This window comes from Blennius ocellaris, assembly GCF_963422515.1.
Source record: "Blennius ocellaris genome assembly, chromosome: 8".
Classification (NCBI taxonomy): Eukaryota; Metazoa; Chordata; class Actinopteri; order Blenniiformes; family Blenniidae; genus Blennius; species Blennius ocellaris.
In genome coordinates, this window is record NC_137657.1 from 26689688 (window position 1) to 26706619 (window position 16932).

Sequence of the window (16932 nt, forward strand, 5' to 3'; positions counted from 1 at the left end):
TGGACGGGCGGGTTGGCGTCGCTGCTGCAGGTCAGGGTCGCGGGGAGGTCGTCCTGGAGCTTGCCGGGAGGGGACATCGAGACGGTCGTGTTCCGAGGAGAGTCTGGACAGAAGGGACACCGAACGCCAGTCACATGACGACTCCGTGTAGAGTCAAACTGTATGAAGAAAGTTTATTTTTCTAAGTTATGACATTGATGCAAGCATAAAAATGCTCATGGAAAATGTAGATTTATACCAGCGGTATGTGGTTTAACACAATCGTCATGAAATGTGACTAACGAATGACCATAAAATATGATTAATGCCAATATGTGCAAGTTTTTCACAAGGGGTTATAGCAAGCTATGATGTAATAATGGCCAATAATGTAACACCTGCTAATGGCATAATTATTTGGGACATTTTAAATGTAGTAAAAAAACGCATTTATCCTCAATGAGCAAATATCCCAGCTAAGCCATTCACTATGTTGTTTTTGATCAGATAACTGCACAAAAACTGTAAAAAAATATTTAGTTTTCAAGAAATTCTGATTTAATCGTGTTGTATTCAGGGGTTGTGATGCTACGTTAATATTGGAATTACAAGCAAATAGAATAGTAACATTAAAACCCAATACCAATATTGGCAGGTTTTTACATTGTTGGCTTTATTACATGTAAAATTGCTCAAAATGATAACGTCATCGGGTCCGATAGTTTATTTCACGTCACTTACACTGTACGTCGATGTTCAGCAGTGATGAGTTCTGCACTCGGTCGCCCGTCTGCACCTGACAGTGGAAGCTGCCGGACTGGCGGGTCGTGACTGCAGCGAACTTCCACACCTGTCCACTGTGTGTCAGGCTGGAGCCGCTGTACCAGGTGAGGCGGGCCTGAGGGCCGGCGGCGCCGGTGGCGGCGGCGGGGCTGCAGCAGGCCAGACTCAAAGCTCCGCCCTCACGGACGCCACAGGACGGACTGGCCAGCACTGCCACTGCATCGGGGGAATCTGTGGAACGGAGAAATGCATTTTACAAGATAGATTCGATCGCTATATTCTTTAGGTTATTTATTGAGATTTCTCAAATAACCTTCCAGTGTTTTGTACTCGAGCATCAAGGTGTGAGACGAGCGGCGTCGCTCGAGGTCCCGCAGTGGGAATCCAACCAGCAACTATTAGCTCCTCCATCCGTTTTTTTCTCAAGTGACACAGATTATTTACCATTTTAACCCTTGCAGCCCTCCACCACATGCTGAAGAATTGAATGAGAGGGTATATTTTTAATAAATAAATGACAGACTTTTAATGTAAATACTTGAACTTGGTAGTTTTGGTGTCACAAATGAAGAAAATACTAATTCACTTATTTTTAAAACTTAAAATGAATGTTATACTCCTTAAAATGAATCTTATTTATTCATGTATAACCAAACACTTGAGTTGGATTGTTGACCTCAAAATCATATAATTATTTCCGTTTGTTTACTGTTTGTTGTGTCATTTTGTGGTCGTGAACGTATTTTCCTTGGAAAAAACTCAGTGTCTATATGAAGTTTGCGTGGTTTCATTTATCGACTGTTGTTAAAGTACTTAATGCGAAACTGGAACGCAAACAGATCACACACAGAAAAGAAGGAAGGAGCAGAACAACAGAATGACTTAATGCTGTTTTTTCAGTAATTACTCACCACTTTGTGGTTGAAGAACAACGTCTGACAAACAAAATGAGCTGGCTGCTTTTTCATGTGGAAATACCTTGAAAACCGACCCTGTGTCACATCCAGCGAAGTCAAAGGGCTTTAAAATGGAACTCTAATATTGTTTAAAATGACATTAAGTCATACTTTAGAAGCCCGGGGTCAGTTTCAGTTCTACTTTTCCACAAATAGCTCAAAATGTCAAAGGTTTTCTCAGAGGAAACTGTGTCTGGTTAATGTTTATGGCTGATTCTGAAACGTAAATCTATTAAAAACTAAAGTTGCATTCGTCTCTTGAACGGTCGCGGTCACCTGGTTGACGTTGGACACGAAAAATCCCGAGACAGATTTGACCAGAGAACAGAAAGAGAATAAGGAACAAAGCAGAGATGAATTCTCAGACTTGAACAACAGACCGGCGTGTCGCAACAGTGGAAGAGTCACAGTGTGTGAAGACGTTTGTTAAATTGGGCTAGGGCTAGGGTTAGGTTAGGGTTAGGGTTAGGGGCTAGGGGTTAGGGTTAGGGTTAGGATCAGGGGCTAGGGGTTAGGGTTAGGGTTAGGATTGGGGTAACTGTACGTTAGGAGTATGTCTTTACCAGCCACCAGCAGCTGAATCCCGCCCTGTGCTGGCATCTTCTGGGTGGGGTGGCTGGTGACCAGGTAGAAGACGTAGTTCCCGCTGTCCGACCGTCTCACATCAGAGAGCCTCAGGGTGCAGTTGTCGGTTCCAGCCTCTCCCAGGTACCGCACCCTGTTCTGGTAGGACGGCTCGGGGGAAATGCCGGCGCTGTGGAACACGTACCTGGAACGGGACCGGGTGGAGGAATGAGAGCTTTCATTTGTTGTTTCGTGAGTCGTTCCTCTAGCCTTACCTTGGCGTGATACACCGACCGTGTCCAAGGCACCACATCGCCGATAAAACTCTGATCTGGTCTTCTACTCTTCCGCCGTCCTGACAAAACGCAACCAAGAGTTCATCAAACAAAGCTTTAAGTCCGTTTTTTTGTTTTTTTTTTGCAGATTCTCAGAAGGAAGAGCTGCAAACGGTTAACAATGTCTCCTTTGTTGAAATACCTGCTGTCCCTCTCCTCCCCTCGTCCCATTGGAGCCCCGGGGGAAGTCAAAGGAACAAGGCAGGACCACCGAAGACCCAGTCACGGCACAGATCGGGCCCGGGGGCAGACGCACTGACCAATCGCCAGCAAGAACACCTGAAGGAGCAACACGTATTAGTTATACTCCCACAATGCACTTTGTTGGAGACGTTCCACACATACTTGCCTTGCAGGGAAAGCGCCAGCAGCAGGCAGCGGCTCCTCGCTGCACCGCCACCCATCTTCATGGTGACCTCGCTCTCCGTCCTTGGCCTTCGCTCCTTTCGAGGCTTGTGAGTGAAGCGTGTGCCTCCGGAGCAGAGACAGTCTGGTCAGATCTCTCAGCTTCCCTTTTATGTCCTCAGCCGATCAGGAACTGTGGTGCCGACAGGCATTTTTTTTTTTTCATCGGTAAAGGGAACTTACGACACTAGAATGTTTCTTCATGTGTTTGAAGGTGCATGGCGGAGAGTGAATCCAGCAAGTTGTTATGCTCTTGATTTGAGGGTAAAAAAAACCTGTGAAGCATCACAGCGGCAGTGATAGGATCCCTAAGTCGTACCCCCAACCTGGGTTTGAATCCTGAATCCCTCCTACATCTGTTCTACACTTTTCTCTCCTTGTGTCTTGTAACTCCGACTGAGAAAGTAGAAGTCTGGTTCTGCAGGTTTCTTCCTGATGGGGTTTTTCTTTCCACAGTCTCCTCTACTTGCGCATGTGAAATAGTATTTTTTGTTTTTGTTTAATCTCTGTAAAAGTGCCTTAAAAGGACCGTGTTGTTGTCCCTATAGGATTAAAATGTAATTAAAACAAAATAAATAAATAAATAATAATAACTGTTTCACTGGGTTCGTCCTGTCAGTTGAAACTGGGTGAGCTGCGTCAGGTGTGCGTGGCCCCTCGTGTCGCGCTCTAGCCCACTGCGTCAGCTGACGTCATCAGGGGCCCCCCTCCTAGAGCGTCGCGAGCCGCAGCTCCTCTGACCAGCAGAGACTCAACGGGCCAGCGACACTCTCCCCTCCGGCTGCGTCTCCCAGCGTCCAGATGTTCCTCCTCTTCCTCTTGGAAATGGGAACCGGAGGTTTCGGTTGACGGGAACGACTTGGACACTTCGTCACCTGAGAGAGAGAGAGAGAGAGAGAGAGAGAGAGAGAGAGAGAGAGAGAGAGAGAGAGAGAGAGAGAGAGAGAGAGAGAGAGAGAGAGAGAGAGAGAGAGAGTTTCACTACAGGTGGATTAAAGTTGAGACGAGGTGGCGTCTGAACAGACGCGTCAGGGTTTTTTTTTTGTTTTTGTCTAATTGTCAAAGTTGGATTTAATTTTAATTTAAAAAATTTTCTGATTTGGAAGTTGGAGCTCCACAGGTGAGACATTTTCTGGGGGAAAAAACCCCCAAAACTCTTATTTTGTAACTATTAACAAGCCATTGTGTCTCATAAATACATGCAACTTCACTGAAAATTATTTGAAAGTCATTGAATGTTTCACTTCATTTGAGCATTTTAGTTTTGCCGTTGAGAACTTTTTTCTTTCTGTTTTTTTTTTTTTTTTTTTTCATGGCCTTCAGTCTGTTGAACCCATTTAACCATCTCTGTCCCAGCAGGGCCTGAACCGACACATCCCATTATAAACCCTCTTGGACGCACATTATTGTATATTATTGAATCTCTCTTAACATTATTTCATCTCATTTGTCTTATTTGAACTTAACTCCCACCATCACTTTGTCTAGAGTTAAATGGCCTTCTTCTAATTATGATTTAGAAATAATTATTAATCATGTAATGGGAAACTATTGTAATGTCGATGGTTAAATGTAAAACGTCTTTGTCTCATTACTGAGCTGTGTATCAGCCAATAAGTGTAGTTTAAACTGTGGTTTATGTAAAAAAAATTAATAAAAGGGAGAAAGAATTTTCTTCTGGGATTAATAAAAGTGTTTTATTATATTCTATACACCTCAGCGCATTATAACATTTCATATATGAGGAAGCTCTAACTGGCAGGGCTGCAAAGCTGAACTCATTTAAAAAGATAACCATAAAACTCCCCCCTTAAGTCTATTTATGTATTTTACGTTTGTATCTAGTTCAGTTTTAATGGTTTTCCTCACTTCAAGCTCTTTTTCAATCTTTTTTTTTTCAATTTTATTCTCTCACCTTTAAATATATTTTAAAATCGCAATCAACATTTTAAGTATTTATGTGTTGTAGAGAACATTATTAAAATATGACGTATAACAGCCTTGATGTTATTTTACCAGACAAAACAATCTGTCATCAATTTGCCCTGAAGGGTAGTAGTTTGAACACTTATAATAATAATAATAATAATAATAATAATTATTATTATTATTATTACAACTAGCAGCACTTGCTGATGTATTGAAAAACTAATATATATGTCTTATTAAGCAATGTATCAGCGATAAAAGTGTGTTTGTACTATTAAAGTGACAGCGACGAAAAACAAAATCAGTTCCTTCAGTGAAATATGTTTTGCCTCACGGTGCCTCGATGTTATGTCACCAGGCGAAAAGGCCCGAGAGCAATTTGACCGAGGCGAGACGACAGGAAGGAGGACGGGATCATCATCGTCATTGTCTCCTGCTGCCCTCCGCTTCCTCTTGTGCACAGATGTACGCTGAAAAAGTGGTGACAGAAGGGAAGATGGGTGAGCGAACCGAGTGCACATGCTGCACACACATTCCTGTTTTCTCTCCTCCGGACTCCCGCGTGCGCGGCTCGAAACGCCACGCCGGTCACGCTGCAGCGCACGCCGCCTTGCTCTCTGTGTTTGAGAACAGACATCAGACCACTCTGCAGTTAACCATTAACACGGTTTGTTCCAAGCTGCCCCGCCGTCGTCCGCTGGATTTATGTTCCAAGGCTTGTTGTTCGGCTTCCAGAACGAGGGGCTTGGACCGGACGCAAGATTTCTGTCACTTATTACAATTAATGGGGTCAGGAATATCACAATCCCTGAAGTATTATCAACAAAGCGCTCACTGTGAATGCGCCTTGATGCAGCTCCGTTACAGGACAGGAACACTGACACACGTTTTGTTTGTTGACATCGGCTGAAAAGCGACGTGATGATGAAGCGGCTTTATTACTCCCATTTAGTTTACGGCTGTAAAGGAGCAAAAAAGATAACGTGTCTTTTCATTGCTTTCATTGGAAAGCAAATGATGCCAGTGTGTCTGCTGTGTGCAACACAGCGCTTCTCAAATCTTCATTTCACCTCAGACGTTGTTTTGCTGCAGCTCTTACCGTACATCTCCCAACACAATGATCTCCGTCACCTCCACATGCCTCCACGTCCTCGCGTTCGCCGCCTTTTGCTGCAGTCTGCGTCTCGGCAGACGCTTGCCTCCGTCAGCTTCTGCTTCCTGAGCGAGGAGAAGAGTCGTCCCAGATGCGGTGAATCGTGTGTAATCACAATAAAGGGCCACCGGGTGGTTTTTTGGGAGTTGCACGGCAGTTGTTCTGCTGGCGTCTGAGCTGGGATTATGTGGGCCGCCTATTTTCAGGAGGCTGACATGTATGAACAAGTTGGTTGGGGAAACGGCAGCCTGGTGACACAGAGCGAGGAATCTTCATGATCACGCCGACATCTACGGAACGCTGCTGTTGTTTGTAGTTTGACCGGTTCTCCATGGTAACCAATGAGTCAAAGCCTCTGTCTTCCTCTCTCTCTATGTGTGTGTGTGTGTGTGTGTGTCACATTTTCAGAAGGCCCTCACACACCTCAGCCTGATGTTTCTCATTGGAGAGCAGTTTTGTAAATCTCAAAGCACCAGGTGCTCCTGTGGTGAAGCGTGGAGCTCACCACAAGGCCTATTAAACATCAACCTCCGTCGCAGGGGGTCAAACAGAAGAGCTTACCCCCCCCCCCCCCCCCCCCCCCCCCCCCCCCCCCACTTGTAGGAGAAACTTTTGAGACACGTTTGGAAGTTGTGTCAGATTTTCAGATTTAAGATTTTCCACAAAACAAAATGAATATTACCTGGAAAATACACTTCTGATGACGCGAAACAGTCCTTCTCAGGGGTTTTCGACTGTGTTCAGCTGCACATTCCACGAGGCTGCTGTTGAGGCGGTGGGCTTCCCTCCCGCCGTCCAATACGACGAGGACAACGGGAGTCATGTAAAAGGAGGCAGAAATCATCCATCTTAAAATGTAGAAACTGCGTGTGCGGATGAGGAACACTCAGCGTGCGTTGAGTCATTGTTACTATATATTTACTGCAACGCAGTAACGCACACCGTAGCAACGAAGCATCCTGTCACACTCTGGCGGGTCGACGTATCCAGACCTCTGGAGTCATTGTCTTTTCTAAAAATCAATTATACAACCACATGAAAGGAAACAAATGGAGCAGTTGAAATGACCACATTCTCCTTCTTCTGTCCGATCACAGGCTGAACTAAAGTCCTCGCTACTATACACATTGTAATATTGAAGAACTGAGTTGGGGAAACTTCCACTGTCCAGACTGTAACATGATGAGAGTGTCTAGCTTTTCACAAAACTGAATAATTACTACAGAAACCTATACTGCAATCTCAATGTAACCCCCCCCCCCCCTCCTAATTTTTTGGCAGTCTTCGCATTCCATTCCACCATTTCTTGTGGGTTTCCCATAGCTGCTGTTGCACTTTTGCTTAAACCTGGTTAAAGCTTGAATTTGTTGAATGACGGAGCCTCATTTACGTTTTCTTTTGGGATTGATTGCATTTTAGCTCTGAGGACAGTCGCAGCAATCAAGTTACACTTTTGATAATATATCTGACGGCTGCAGTCATTTTTAATTGCATTGAGAAAAAAAAAAAAAAGATCAAATTGAATTGAATTTTTTTTTAGGCCAAATCGCCCAACCCTAAGAAAAAAAAATGAACAATTCTGTGTTTTCTTTGAAATATTTACCAATTTGCTTGGTGTTTCGTCCTGATTTGAGCCTCTTGCTGGTCGGTTTTCGGCCCACAGGCCTCACGCTTCACATCCCTGTTCCACAACTTTAAAAATGTAGAAACATCATTCGATCCATTGGTTAAAGAAAAGGGTTAAAGAATGAGAACACTGTGACCTCATAGAGAAATCTACTAGAAAACACGTGACTGATTGTTCTAAAAACGTAGATGTTTCTTCCCAGCCGGCCCTCCTTCAGAACACAAGCGGCCACTCGGTGATCTCAGGTAGACCTTTAAACACAATGGACTGCTTGTTCTGTCCCTGCAAGGCTGGACCGTGTGCAGCGTCGGTACGAGCGGAGGAAGAGAGGAGACTGAAAGGATCTGAGCAAAAAAAAGCGGCATGGGTGTATGTGTGTATCGGTAAATGAAGTCAGGTTCCCACATGGAAAGAACCTATATAAACATATATGTCTTAATATAGGTTTTGATATAGATTTTTAATATATGTGACATATATAAAATTGGCCATTTTCCTATATTATATGTACATAAATGCACATATATGTACACATATACGTGCATACAGGCACTTATATAGGTACATATATGCACCTATATATGTGTGCATGTATGCACCTGTATGTTCTTCTTGTATAATTGTTTTTTAGTTAGTTCTTAGTTATTGCCTTGATAATGTATGACAGTTGCCAAAGTGAGATATGGGCTATATATATGTGGAAATAAGGAAGCAGTACAAGAGACTTATATGGCCTGTATATTCACATATATGCACCTCAATTTTGCCTATATGTGGCATATATACGCATATATGTGCATATAAACTGCTTATAGGTTTCGTATATGCGCATATATCCTCGTATAGGTTCTTTCCATGTGGGTTTGGAGGAAAGGTTTCGGCTTTTCCAGCAAAGCACAGTGTGGGGGGGAGCGGAGACGAGCCTGGAATGTCCCGTCGATTAAAGGTGACGTGGATGTTTCACTCATATTGAGTCACCCGTGTCCCATTTTACAGGTTTCTGTCTCTATTTTGTCCTCCTCCTTGTGAGCGGCATGCCCCCGGTCGCCATTGAATCTCAAAAGAACAACAACAGCTTCATTGTGTTGAGCGCGAGAGCGTGTAGGGAAACCCCGAGGAGGAGGAGGAGGTGAAGACAGGTTGGGAAAGGGAGGGTGCAGAGGAGAAAATGGAGGTGGTTATCAAAGGGAAAAAGCGGTCGACTCAGAGAGACGCTGTCGATGTGAGGAGATAGCAGTGAGAAGGGTTGAGGTCACTGGAGTAGTAGGTCCGCACCGCTATCGGATTTCTCGATAACGCCCTCAAAATACAACGTCGGTGGGACCCGGCGGTCCGACCGGGGTTTTGGAAAAACACTGCCTCCTTGTCATTCCGGCGGTCGCTTCATGCAAAGCAATGAAAACAGCGAGAAGAAGGTCCTGTAAGCTACAAAAACAGACCTGGTTTCATATTGTGCATCCAGAGATGCAGCAGTCAGGCTTGTCCAAGCTTCTAAAAGCAGTGTTTTAAGTGTCCAACGGAATAAAAGGCCGACCGCGTAAGTAAGCACAGATATTGAACTTTTTTAATCAGAGTGAGGCGAGAGGTAAGCGTGTGAAGCAGGACGCCATGTTTCTGATTTGGGAATGCTGCTGTGCCCACGGTGTCTCCAGGTAGTGTTCCCACAGTCCTGCTGGTCTTATGCAGTGTCGTCAACAGATCTTTCTATAGCGCCAAATACAGCTCGGTCCTTTCAAGGCACTTTTCCAGAGAAAAAAACAACAATTCCACCTGAGCAAGTGAGCTTCGTATTGACGAACAGACACGATTATTCTGAGGTGTTAGAAATAGGGATATCTTCACGAACGCATTAATGCAGATTAATCCATCATCGTTTTAAAACAATCAACCATCTGCAATGCAAGACGACTCAAAAACCCTTAAACGTCTCTGGCAGTTGATCCAAGACGGAGACAAAACAGCATGTTTGGTCCTTTTGATGGGAAATTTGAGAAAGAAATACCCCAAAGAAGGAAAACAGTCGACGGATTCAAAGTATTATACACACTCTGTAGGAAGGAGCAAATCATGTGTTTTGGAACATGTTAATAATGTCTATAATAATTTCTATTATATATCTAATAATGATAATAATAATAATAATAATAATAATAGTTAATAGATAATAGATTTTTCATCATGAACTATTAAAGGTGTTTAATAATAAACATGTTAAGTGCAGATATCTTCTCTTCTTTCTTGATTCTGTCTGCTCATGCAAAATTAAACGTGATTAATATAGATAACAAATGAATTATACTTAATAGTGGTTAATCGAAATTAATTCACAAGCCCGTGATTAATCTGATGAAAAGTTTTAATGGTTTAGAACACAGGTTTTAAATGACCAATGACTTCAACATTCCAGCAAATGAACTAATAAGTTTGGAACTCAGACTGTCATGGTGGATCACATCGAATGCAGCTAAATCGACTGATCTGAAGTCAAGTAATATTGTACCTGCTAATATTGTAAGGCTCGACTGTCTCTGTGTGTTTGTCCTGTGACGGACCGGCGCCCCGTCCAGGGTGTCCAGTACCCTTCCCTTTACCTTCAGTTCGCTGGGATCTGTTCCAACGCCCTGTGAGTCTGAACCGGTCAAAGCTGGAGAGACGATGGATGGATGGACGTCTGCCATTTACTGGAACAATCTTCTCTTTATCGTCCAACTTCAACATAAAACATCCGGGCGGCACCAGCGTTTGGGCAATCCAAAGGAAACTCGTCTGCCTTTGGAAATGACATTTAAAGAAGCTCCTCCACTTTGGCTACACTTTTTTTTTCTTTAATCTTTACAGAGTGGAAGTCTGGAAGTCAAGCTCACATGCTCTCCCTGTTAGAAAAACACTGGTCTGTGGAACGGAATCCATAAAACCAACTATCAAAGAAATACCCATCAGATGCTGAACTTAACAATATTTCAGTTGTACCAATTGTGTGATAACGGGATTGAACCTTCTCTTTGTGGTAGTTGATAAAACTCCCCCCCCCGTCATGAAGATTTACAGTCTTGGCGTCTGATTTGACGTTTCTGTGTTGAAGGGTTGTAACCCTTGCCTCCTGCTATTGTCCAGTCTGTTGCTCCAGCCTTCGCGTTAATGATGATGACGACGATGACTGAGCGGTTGGCTCCCGTTAAATAAAAGTGTGTGTAGGGACGAGGAACTGCTGACAAGAAAGGTCCTGGACGGTGCACACTGGCAGAGCTTCACTGATCCGAGTTTGGAGGTTTTCAGTATCGCTGAGGTTCATGTTGACGAAGAGTTGGACGAGACTGAGGGCAGAAAGGGACACGTTGAGAATAACATGTGTATGCGGGGTATGCACACACCGTGTGCGTGTGTGTGTGTGTGTGTGTGTGTGTGTGTGTGTGTGTGTGTGTGTGTGTGTGTGTGTGTGTGTGTGTGTGTGTGTGTGCAGGACAGAGATGGCACTATATCCCAGTTTAAAGGTTTGTTCTTGCCTGGTGGAGAAACGCTCGACTTTAGACTATTGATTGACCAGTGTCGTTTGGACATTTCAGTCTGTGCCAGGAAATGTGCAGCACGCTTCTTTAATTTGGGCTCGTCAGCTAAAATGGGGCATTTGCTGGCTGATATTTGCTTTTATGACAGTTAAACAGTCCAAATTAAACACGGGCGGGCTGCAGCCTCTACTTTCCCGAATATGAGCCTCGGCGTTGCAGGTGAATACGTCTCAACCCCTCGACTGTTTAATACCGACCGTGATGATTGTCTGCTTCTGTCTACTTGCACGAACCGTCAAGTGAGTGTAAGGAGTGTTTGTGGTTTGTCTTTGTGTATGCAGGGAGCAGGGGCATCTCTCTGACCTGCGTGTTGACCCCCTGCCGAGTGGTCGGGGTTTGTATAACACTGATGACCCTGGGAGCCATTGGAGCCGCCGTCTGGGCCGTAGGTCAGACGCTGCACTCCCACAGACACACTTTATTCAAACATGAGCAACACGCTCACTTGCTTTATGTCGTATTTCTTTCAAGTGTTTTGAACGGACTAAACTGACTTGCTGTGTTTTTTTTTATCACAACCCTGTAGTTACATATTGCACGATGGAAGAAGACACCGGCTTGTACGATGGTGAGGAAGAGACACTTCAGCTTCAGGATTATTCTCCCAGAAACCGGTGTTTCAAACGAATCCTGTATCTATCCCATCCAGTCCAGGTAAATCCAGCCGACCAGCGTCTCCGGGTCTTCGACTCGGCTCAGAGGAGGTGGCGCCAGGTGTGCTCCTCCCCGGCCAATGAGCTTTTAGCCAGCATCAGCTGTGAGGAAGTGGGATTCGTGAGGTGAGGCCAACGTGAACGAATAAACCTGGACGTGGTGCGACGCCAGGCTGAAGCCCGTTGCGTGTGTCCCCCAGTGTGGTGAACTACTCGGTGGCCTCGGTGCCAGAGGCCAGCGGCGACGGCGGAGAGTTCTTCTGCGTCCGACAGGAAGAGCTCAGCTACGGCAAGAAAATCAAAGACTCCCTGTTCCCATGGTAACGCACACCCGAGCAGTCCACCCGCCCACGGCGCTGTCCTCTCTGTTGCTCTTTACGCTCCTCACTGGTCTCTTACTAAAGTTTGGATTGATTTTTGTTTTTTTTTTCTTCTTTGTTCCAGTGACTGTGAGAGCAGGGAGGTTCTCACACTGTTGTGCCAAGGTAAGACCTCAGGTCCTCTCTGGTTCTCTCTAACACACTTCAAGGCCTAGTGAAATGTAAAAAACTACTTTGCAAAAAACGATGGGGTACTACTTGTAAGGTTCCTCCGACTCTGCCCCACCACTTTTGTCGCATAACAAAGTTCTTTGAATTTTGAATCTCCAGCCGACGAAATCGGGGGAATCCTTCTTCGTGAGCGCGACGTCAAGAGATGTGCAGATCTCGATCTGTTGTGTTTACATTGGCTCGTTTCCCTCTTAAATATCAAAGTTTTTGCTGTGTTTTGAAGTCGTAGTCGGCGTTTTATGAGCCTTGACGAAAGATTGAGCATGGAAGAGACCCGAGAGAGGAGAAAAGGAGCACAGGTGGCGGGAGCCGCTAGCTCGGGCGGCTAGTAGACGATCAAGTAACACCTGGACTCATCTTCGGTGATTCCACGCAGTCGTAAAAAGCGATTCGACGTGATCCATGAAGCCGTGTCGTTCTGCCAAAAGTCAGGACGCCTCAAAGCCGCGGTGAAAACTGGCTGGTGAGGAGACGAGGACGAATGGAGGACGAAGCGTCTTCTGCTTCCTCAAACATGTTCCAGACGGGGTCACCGATGGCAGAACGACCCTTCTGTGTCTTCTTCATCAATCACTGGATTTGAAATGACCATGATGATGAAATATGGTTAAATTCAGTCTCTTCGTGGTCAAAACTCTGATCCTCCATAATGTCAACACAACTTGGGCGTGTGCACAACTCGTGATGTCACTCTATTATTGTCAGAAGCTCCGCCCAGCAGCAGAAATAGCGCTGTTTATCGGCTATTTTCTCGCAGATTGCCGTGTTTTAACATTTTACCCTTGGGCCAGTTAGCATAAAAATGTCCCTAGAAGCGACAGCCAGAGTGTTTTGGAGGTCGATTTTTCATTTCACTAGGACTTTAAAACACCTTATACCCCACCTCCATCTTTGGCTTCTGTTTCCCCCCCTCAGCTTGTCATTTGTGTGAGATTGCCGACTGTCTTAACTGTCACTCGTCAGGTTAACATTTTGTCTCGTCCTCCTCTTGACAGACTGCGGAAGGCGAAGCTTTGCCGCCGACCGCATAGTGGGCGGCGTGGACGCCAGGCAGGGCAGCTGGCCCTGGCAGGTCAGCTTGCAGTACGATGGCGTTCACCAGTGCGGGGGATCCATCATCTCGAACCGCTGGGTCGTTTCTGCGGCGCACTGTTTCCCAGAGTACGTCACGCGAAACACGGTTTGGTGTTACATTTCCTGGCGTTCCTCAAGTCTGACCAACTTTAATATACGTCCGTTTATCGCGTTTCCCACATGCATTTCGTTTTGCTCCGCGAACACATGAAAACACGTCAGCGTCATCACGTGTGTGCCTGCGAGTGTTTGACGTGTTTCATTCCTTTTTTTTTTCCTCAGGCGATACCGCTTCGTTAACCGCTGGCGTGTGCTGCTGGGCTCCATCTACAACAAGCCAGTCAATGCCAACGTGGCGGAGGTAAAGACCATCGTCTACCACAGCAGCTACCTGCCCTTCGTGGACGCTAACATTGACGACAACAGCAGAGACATCGCCGTCCTGGCGCTCACCCAGCCGCTTACTTTCAACGGTAGGCGGCGCCTCTGTTAGTGTGATGAGGGTCGGAGGGCAGAGGGAGGACTGATGGCGGCTCCTGTTCTTGTTCTTCAGGATTGTATGAGATCCTGCTGACAGTGTTCATGTGTCAAACATTCATCAATAATTACTTATGGTATTTACTCATGTCTTTTTTTTTTTTTAACCGAGTTCCTGAAGATTTTATGTGTGACCGGCAAAAATTAAGGAATTGAAGTTGATGCTGTGGTAAAATTCTGAACCAGCGGCATTAGTGAATTACTGATATGAGAATGAGGTTTGTCAAACACTTCATTCTGCAGTCTGCAGACAAAATACAGATGTACAGACTTCCTTTCTGCTCATGCGGCAGAAAGCAAAGTTGTGTTCAACATGAGCATGTCTGACATCTAGTGTTTGGTGTCTATAATTACAAAATAATCCTACACTGTACTTTGGAAAATATAACATTGGTTATTTGAAGTTTTTAGGCCTGTCGCTGATCGATGTCCGCTGAATAGCAGCAAGAGAAAGGACACTGGGATTATTCAGATAACAGCCTCAAAGCACACGGACATTCACATGTTTAACTTTTTGTATCCATCAGAGATCACATGATCATTATCACAATACAACATTATTGCACATTGCATGTGAAGAAGGTAGAAGAAGGAAAAGGAATCTGCAAAACAAAAGATTCAGAAACAACCAAAGACTGGAAACCACATCAGGAATAGAACCAGTAAGATTCTACGTTATAATGAGCACTAATGGCACCAACGTTATGTGTTTATAGAGTACATCCAGCCTATCTGTCTCCCAGCATACGGTCAGAGACTAATAGATGGACAGGTTGGGACGGTGACGGGCTGGGGGAATGTCGGCTACTATGGTGAGTATATATGTTTTATTACTGGTTGAACCCATAAGCGTTTCCTTTATTCACAATTACAGGATTCATAAAGATCATTTTGAACAAACATATGTTGATTTCTTTTTTTTTTTTAACAATATGTTTCCCCACCCACAGGCCATTTAGCAGATGTTCTCCAAGAGGCGAACGTGCCGATCATCAGCGACGCCGTCTGTAACGCTCCGGATTACTACGACAACCAGATCACCACCAGCATGTTTTGTGCCGGCTTCGAGAAGGGAGGAACGGACGCCTGCCAGGTCAGAGTCCGCTAGCCGCCGCGCGTCCGACGGGGAACCTCACACATGACGTTTACCTTCCGCGACTCGTTTCCTTGGTTTCAGGGCGACAGCGGCGGTCCCTTCGTGGCAGACGACTGCCTCTCCAAGACCAGCCGCTACCGGCTGCTGGGGGTGGTGAGCTGGGGCACCGGCTGCGCCATGGCCAAGAAACCCGGAGTTTACACGCGGGTGTCCAGATTCCTGCCCTGGATATCCACCGCCATGAGGGTGAGAGGCGGCATGACTCGGGTCACTGACACCATGTTGATTGGGGGGGGGAAACAATACGCGTCCCGAAGTGCCTCCGTTAATCACATTTCGCCTCTTTTTTTCCTTCTCCCAGAACTATCACAACTCACCGGGCGTTCACAAAATGGCCCGAACTTGAGGCTCCCGCATTACTATTTGGACTTCCTCTACTTGTGGATGACGGTATGGATAGAAGCCGCCGGCGACACTGTGAACCTGCCCGTGCCACCGAGAGGAGAAGGAAAGGATCCGGTCTTCTTGTGCTTTCAAACTTTCCTCCTCGCCACAATATCGCACCCAGGAATCGTTCACTTCCTGAGCTTTTGTTGAGTTTTCTTTATCTGCCCAAGATCCCGACCATCCGTGGAAAGTAATCTTATCATCAACTGCATGAAAACCTTGTTTGAAGCTGCTGAGATCCTCGACACATGTTTTCCTCTGGGCCGGCAGCATGTGTGCATGTCAGTGTGGAAATCAAACTTGGAGTTAGTGAATATCGCCGTAGGACGTGGTTACGGAGGGTTTTCCTGATCTTTTCAACATTTATAGAGGCAATCAGCAGAACAGCATATATAATTCATGACTTCCTGTCCAGTTTGTACGTTGCCTTCAAGCAAAGTCACCTTGAATCAGCTGAATAGATGGATAAAGAACAAACACGAAAATGGATTAACATCAAGATTGTTACTGCCTAAATCATTATTAAAGCCAGGATATTAAAACATGTATGATCTAATTAGAAACAAACAAATCATGTTTCATATATTCATAAAAGACAAACACATCTTTGAGTATTAAAGTTGCCAAAAAAAAAAAACCCGCAACAAAAAACAATCCAGTTGTTACTTTGAGGGAATCAAAAAGTCTAAATATTGTTGGAATTACTGCTCTTTTTCTGAGGTGACTATCGCGTGTATATTTCAACTACACATGAAAATGTAAATAATTCTGACTACATATGAGGTAAAGCTTTTTAATTGCTCGACTTGTAAAACATTGCTTATGGAACTTTCTACCTTGTTTTACTTTATCTGCAGTGGGGATCTTTTTTCAACTATTGTGGATTTTCAAATTAGTGCTGACTTGTGCCTGCTGAGAGATTATTGTCCAAACGTGACACTTTAAGCACTTTGCCACAGTCTTGTGGAGCTAAGCAATTTGTTTAACTGTTAAATATCCATGAATACTGATAACTAAGACCTAAAGGGAGCTCATGAGAAGGAAATGTCATTATATAATTACACTTGTATGATAAATGCCATGTTTTTTTTATATGAGCGAGCACAAATTTGTAATTATCCACACAAGGTACATGCCTACATAAACCGGTAACGACCGTCCTCATTTTAAATCAGCCTGTTCTCGTTGTCTTGTAAATATTAGATGTTTTTTTTATTAGAATTGTTAGATATCTAAATGATCCACAAATCTATAACAACCGGAGGTGCAATACGGGC

The 16932-nt window shown here is 44.8% G+C and overlaps 1 protein-coding gene across 1 annotated transcript; it reads left to right on the forward strand.

The window, feature by feature from the left end:
• Positions 1–5414: 5414 nt before the first annotated feature.
• On the forward strand, positions 5415–15614 carry hpn (hepsin; the record flags this gene model as incomplete). Its single annotated transcript, XM_080501610.1, has 12 exons — positions 5415–5451; positions 11579–11686; positions 11824–11865; positions 11947–12076; positions 12151–12270; positions 12395–12435; positions 13497–13662; positions 13858–14048; positions 14829–14924; positions 15063–15205; positions 15290–15454; positions 15570–15614. 12 exons carry the CDS (start codon positions 5415–5417, stop codon positions 15612–15614), a joined length of 1284 nt encoding a protein of 427 aa, XP_080357736.1.
• Between the last annotated feature and the right edge of the window lie 1318 nt (positions 15615–16932).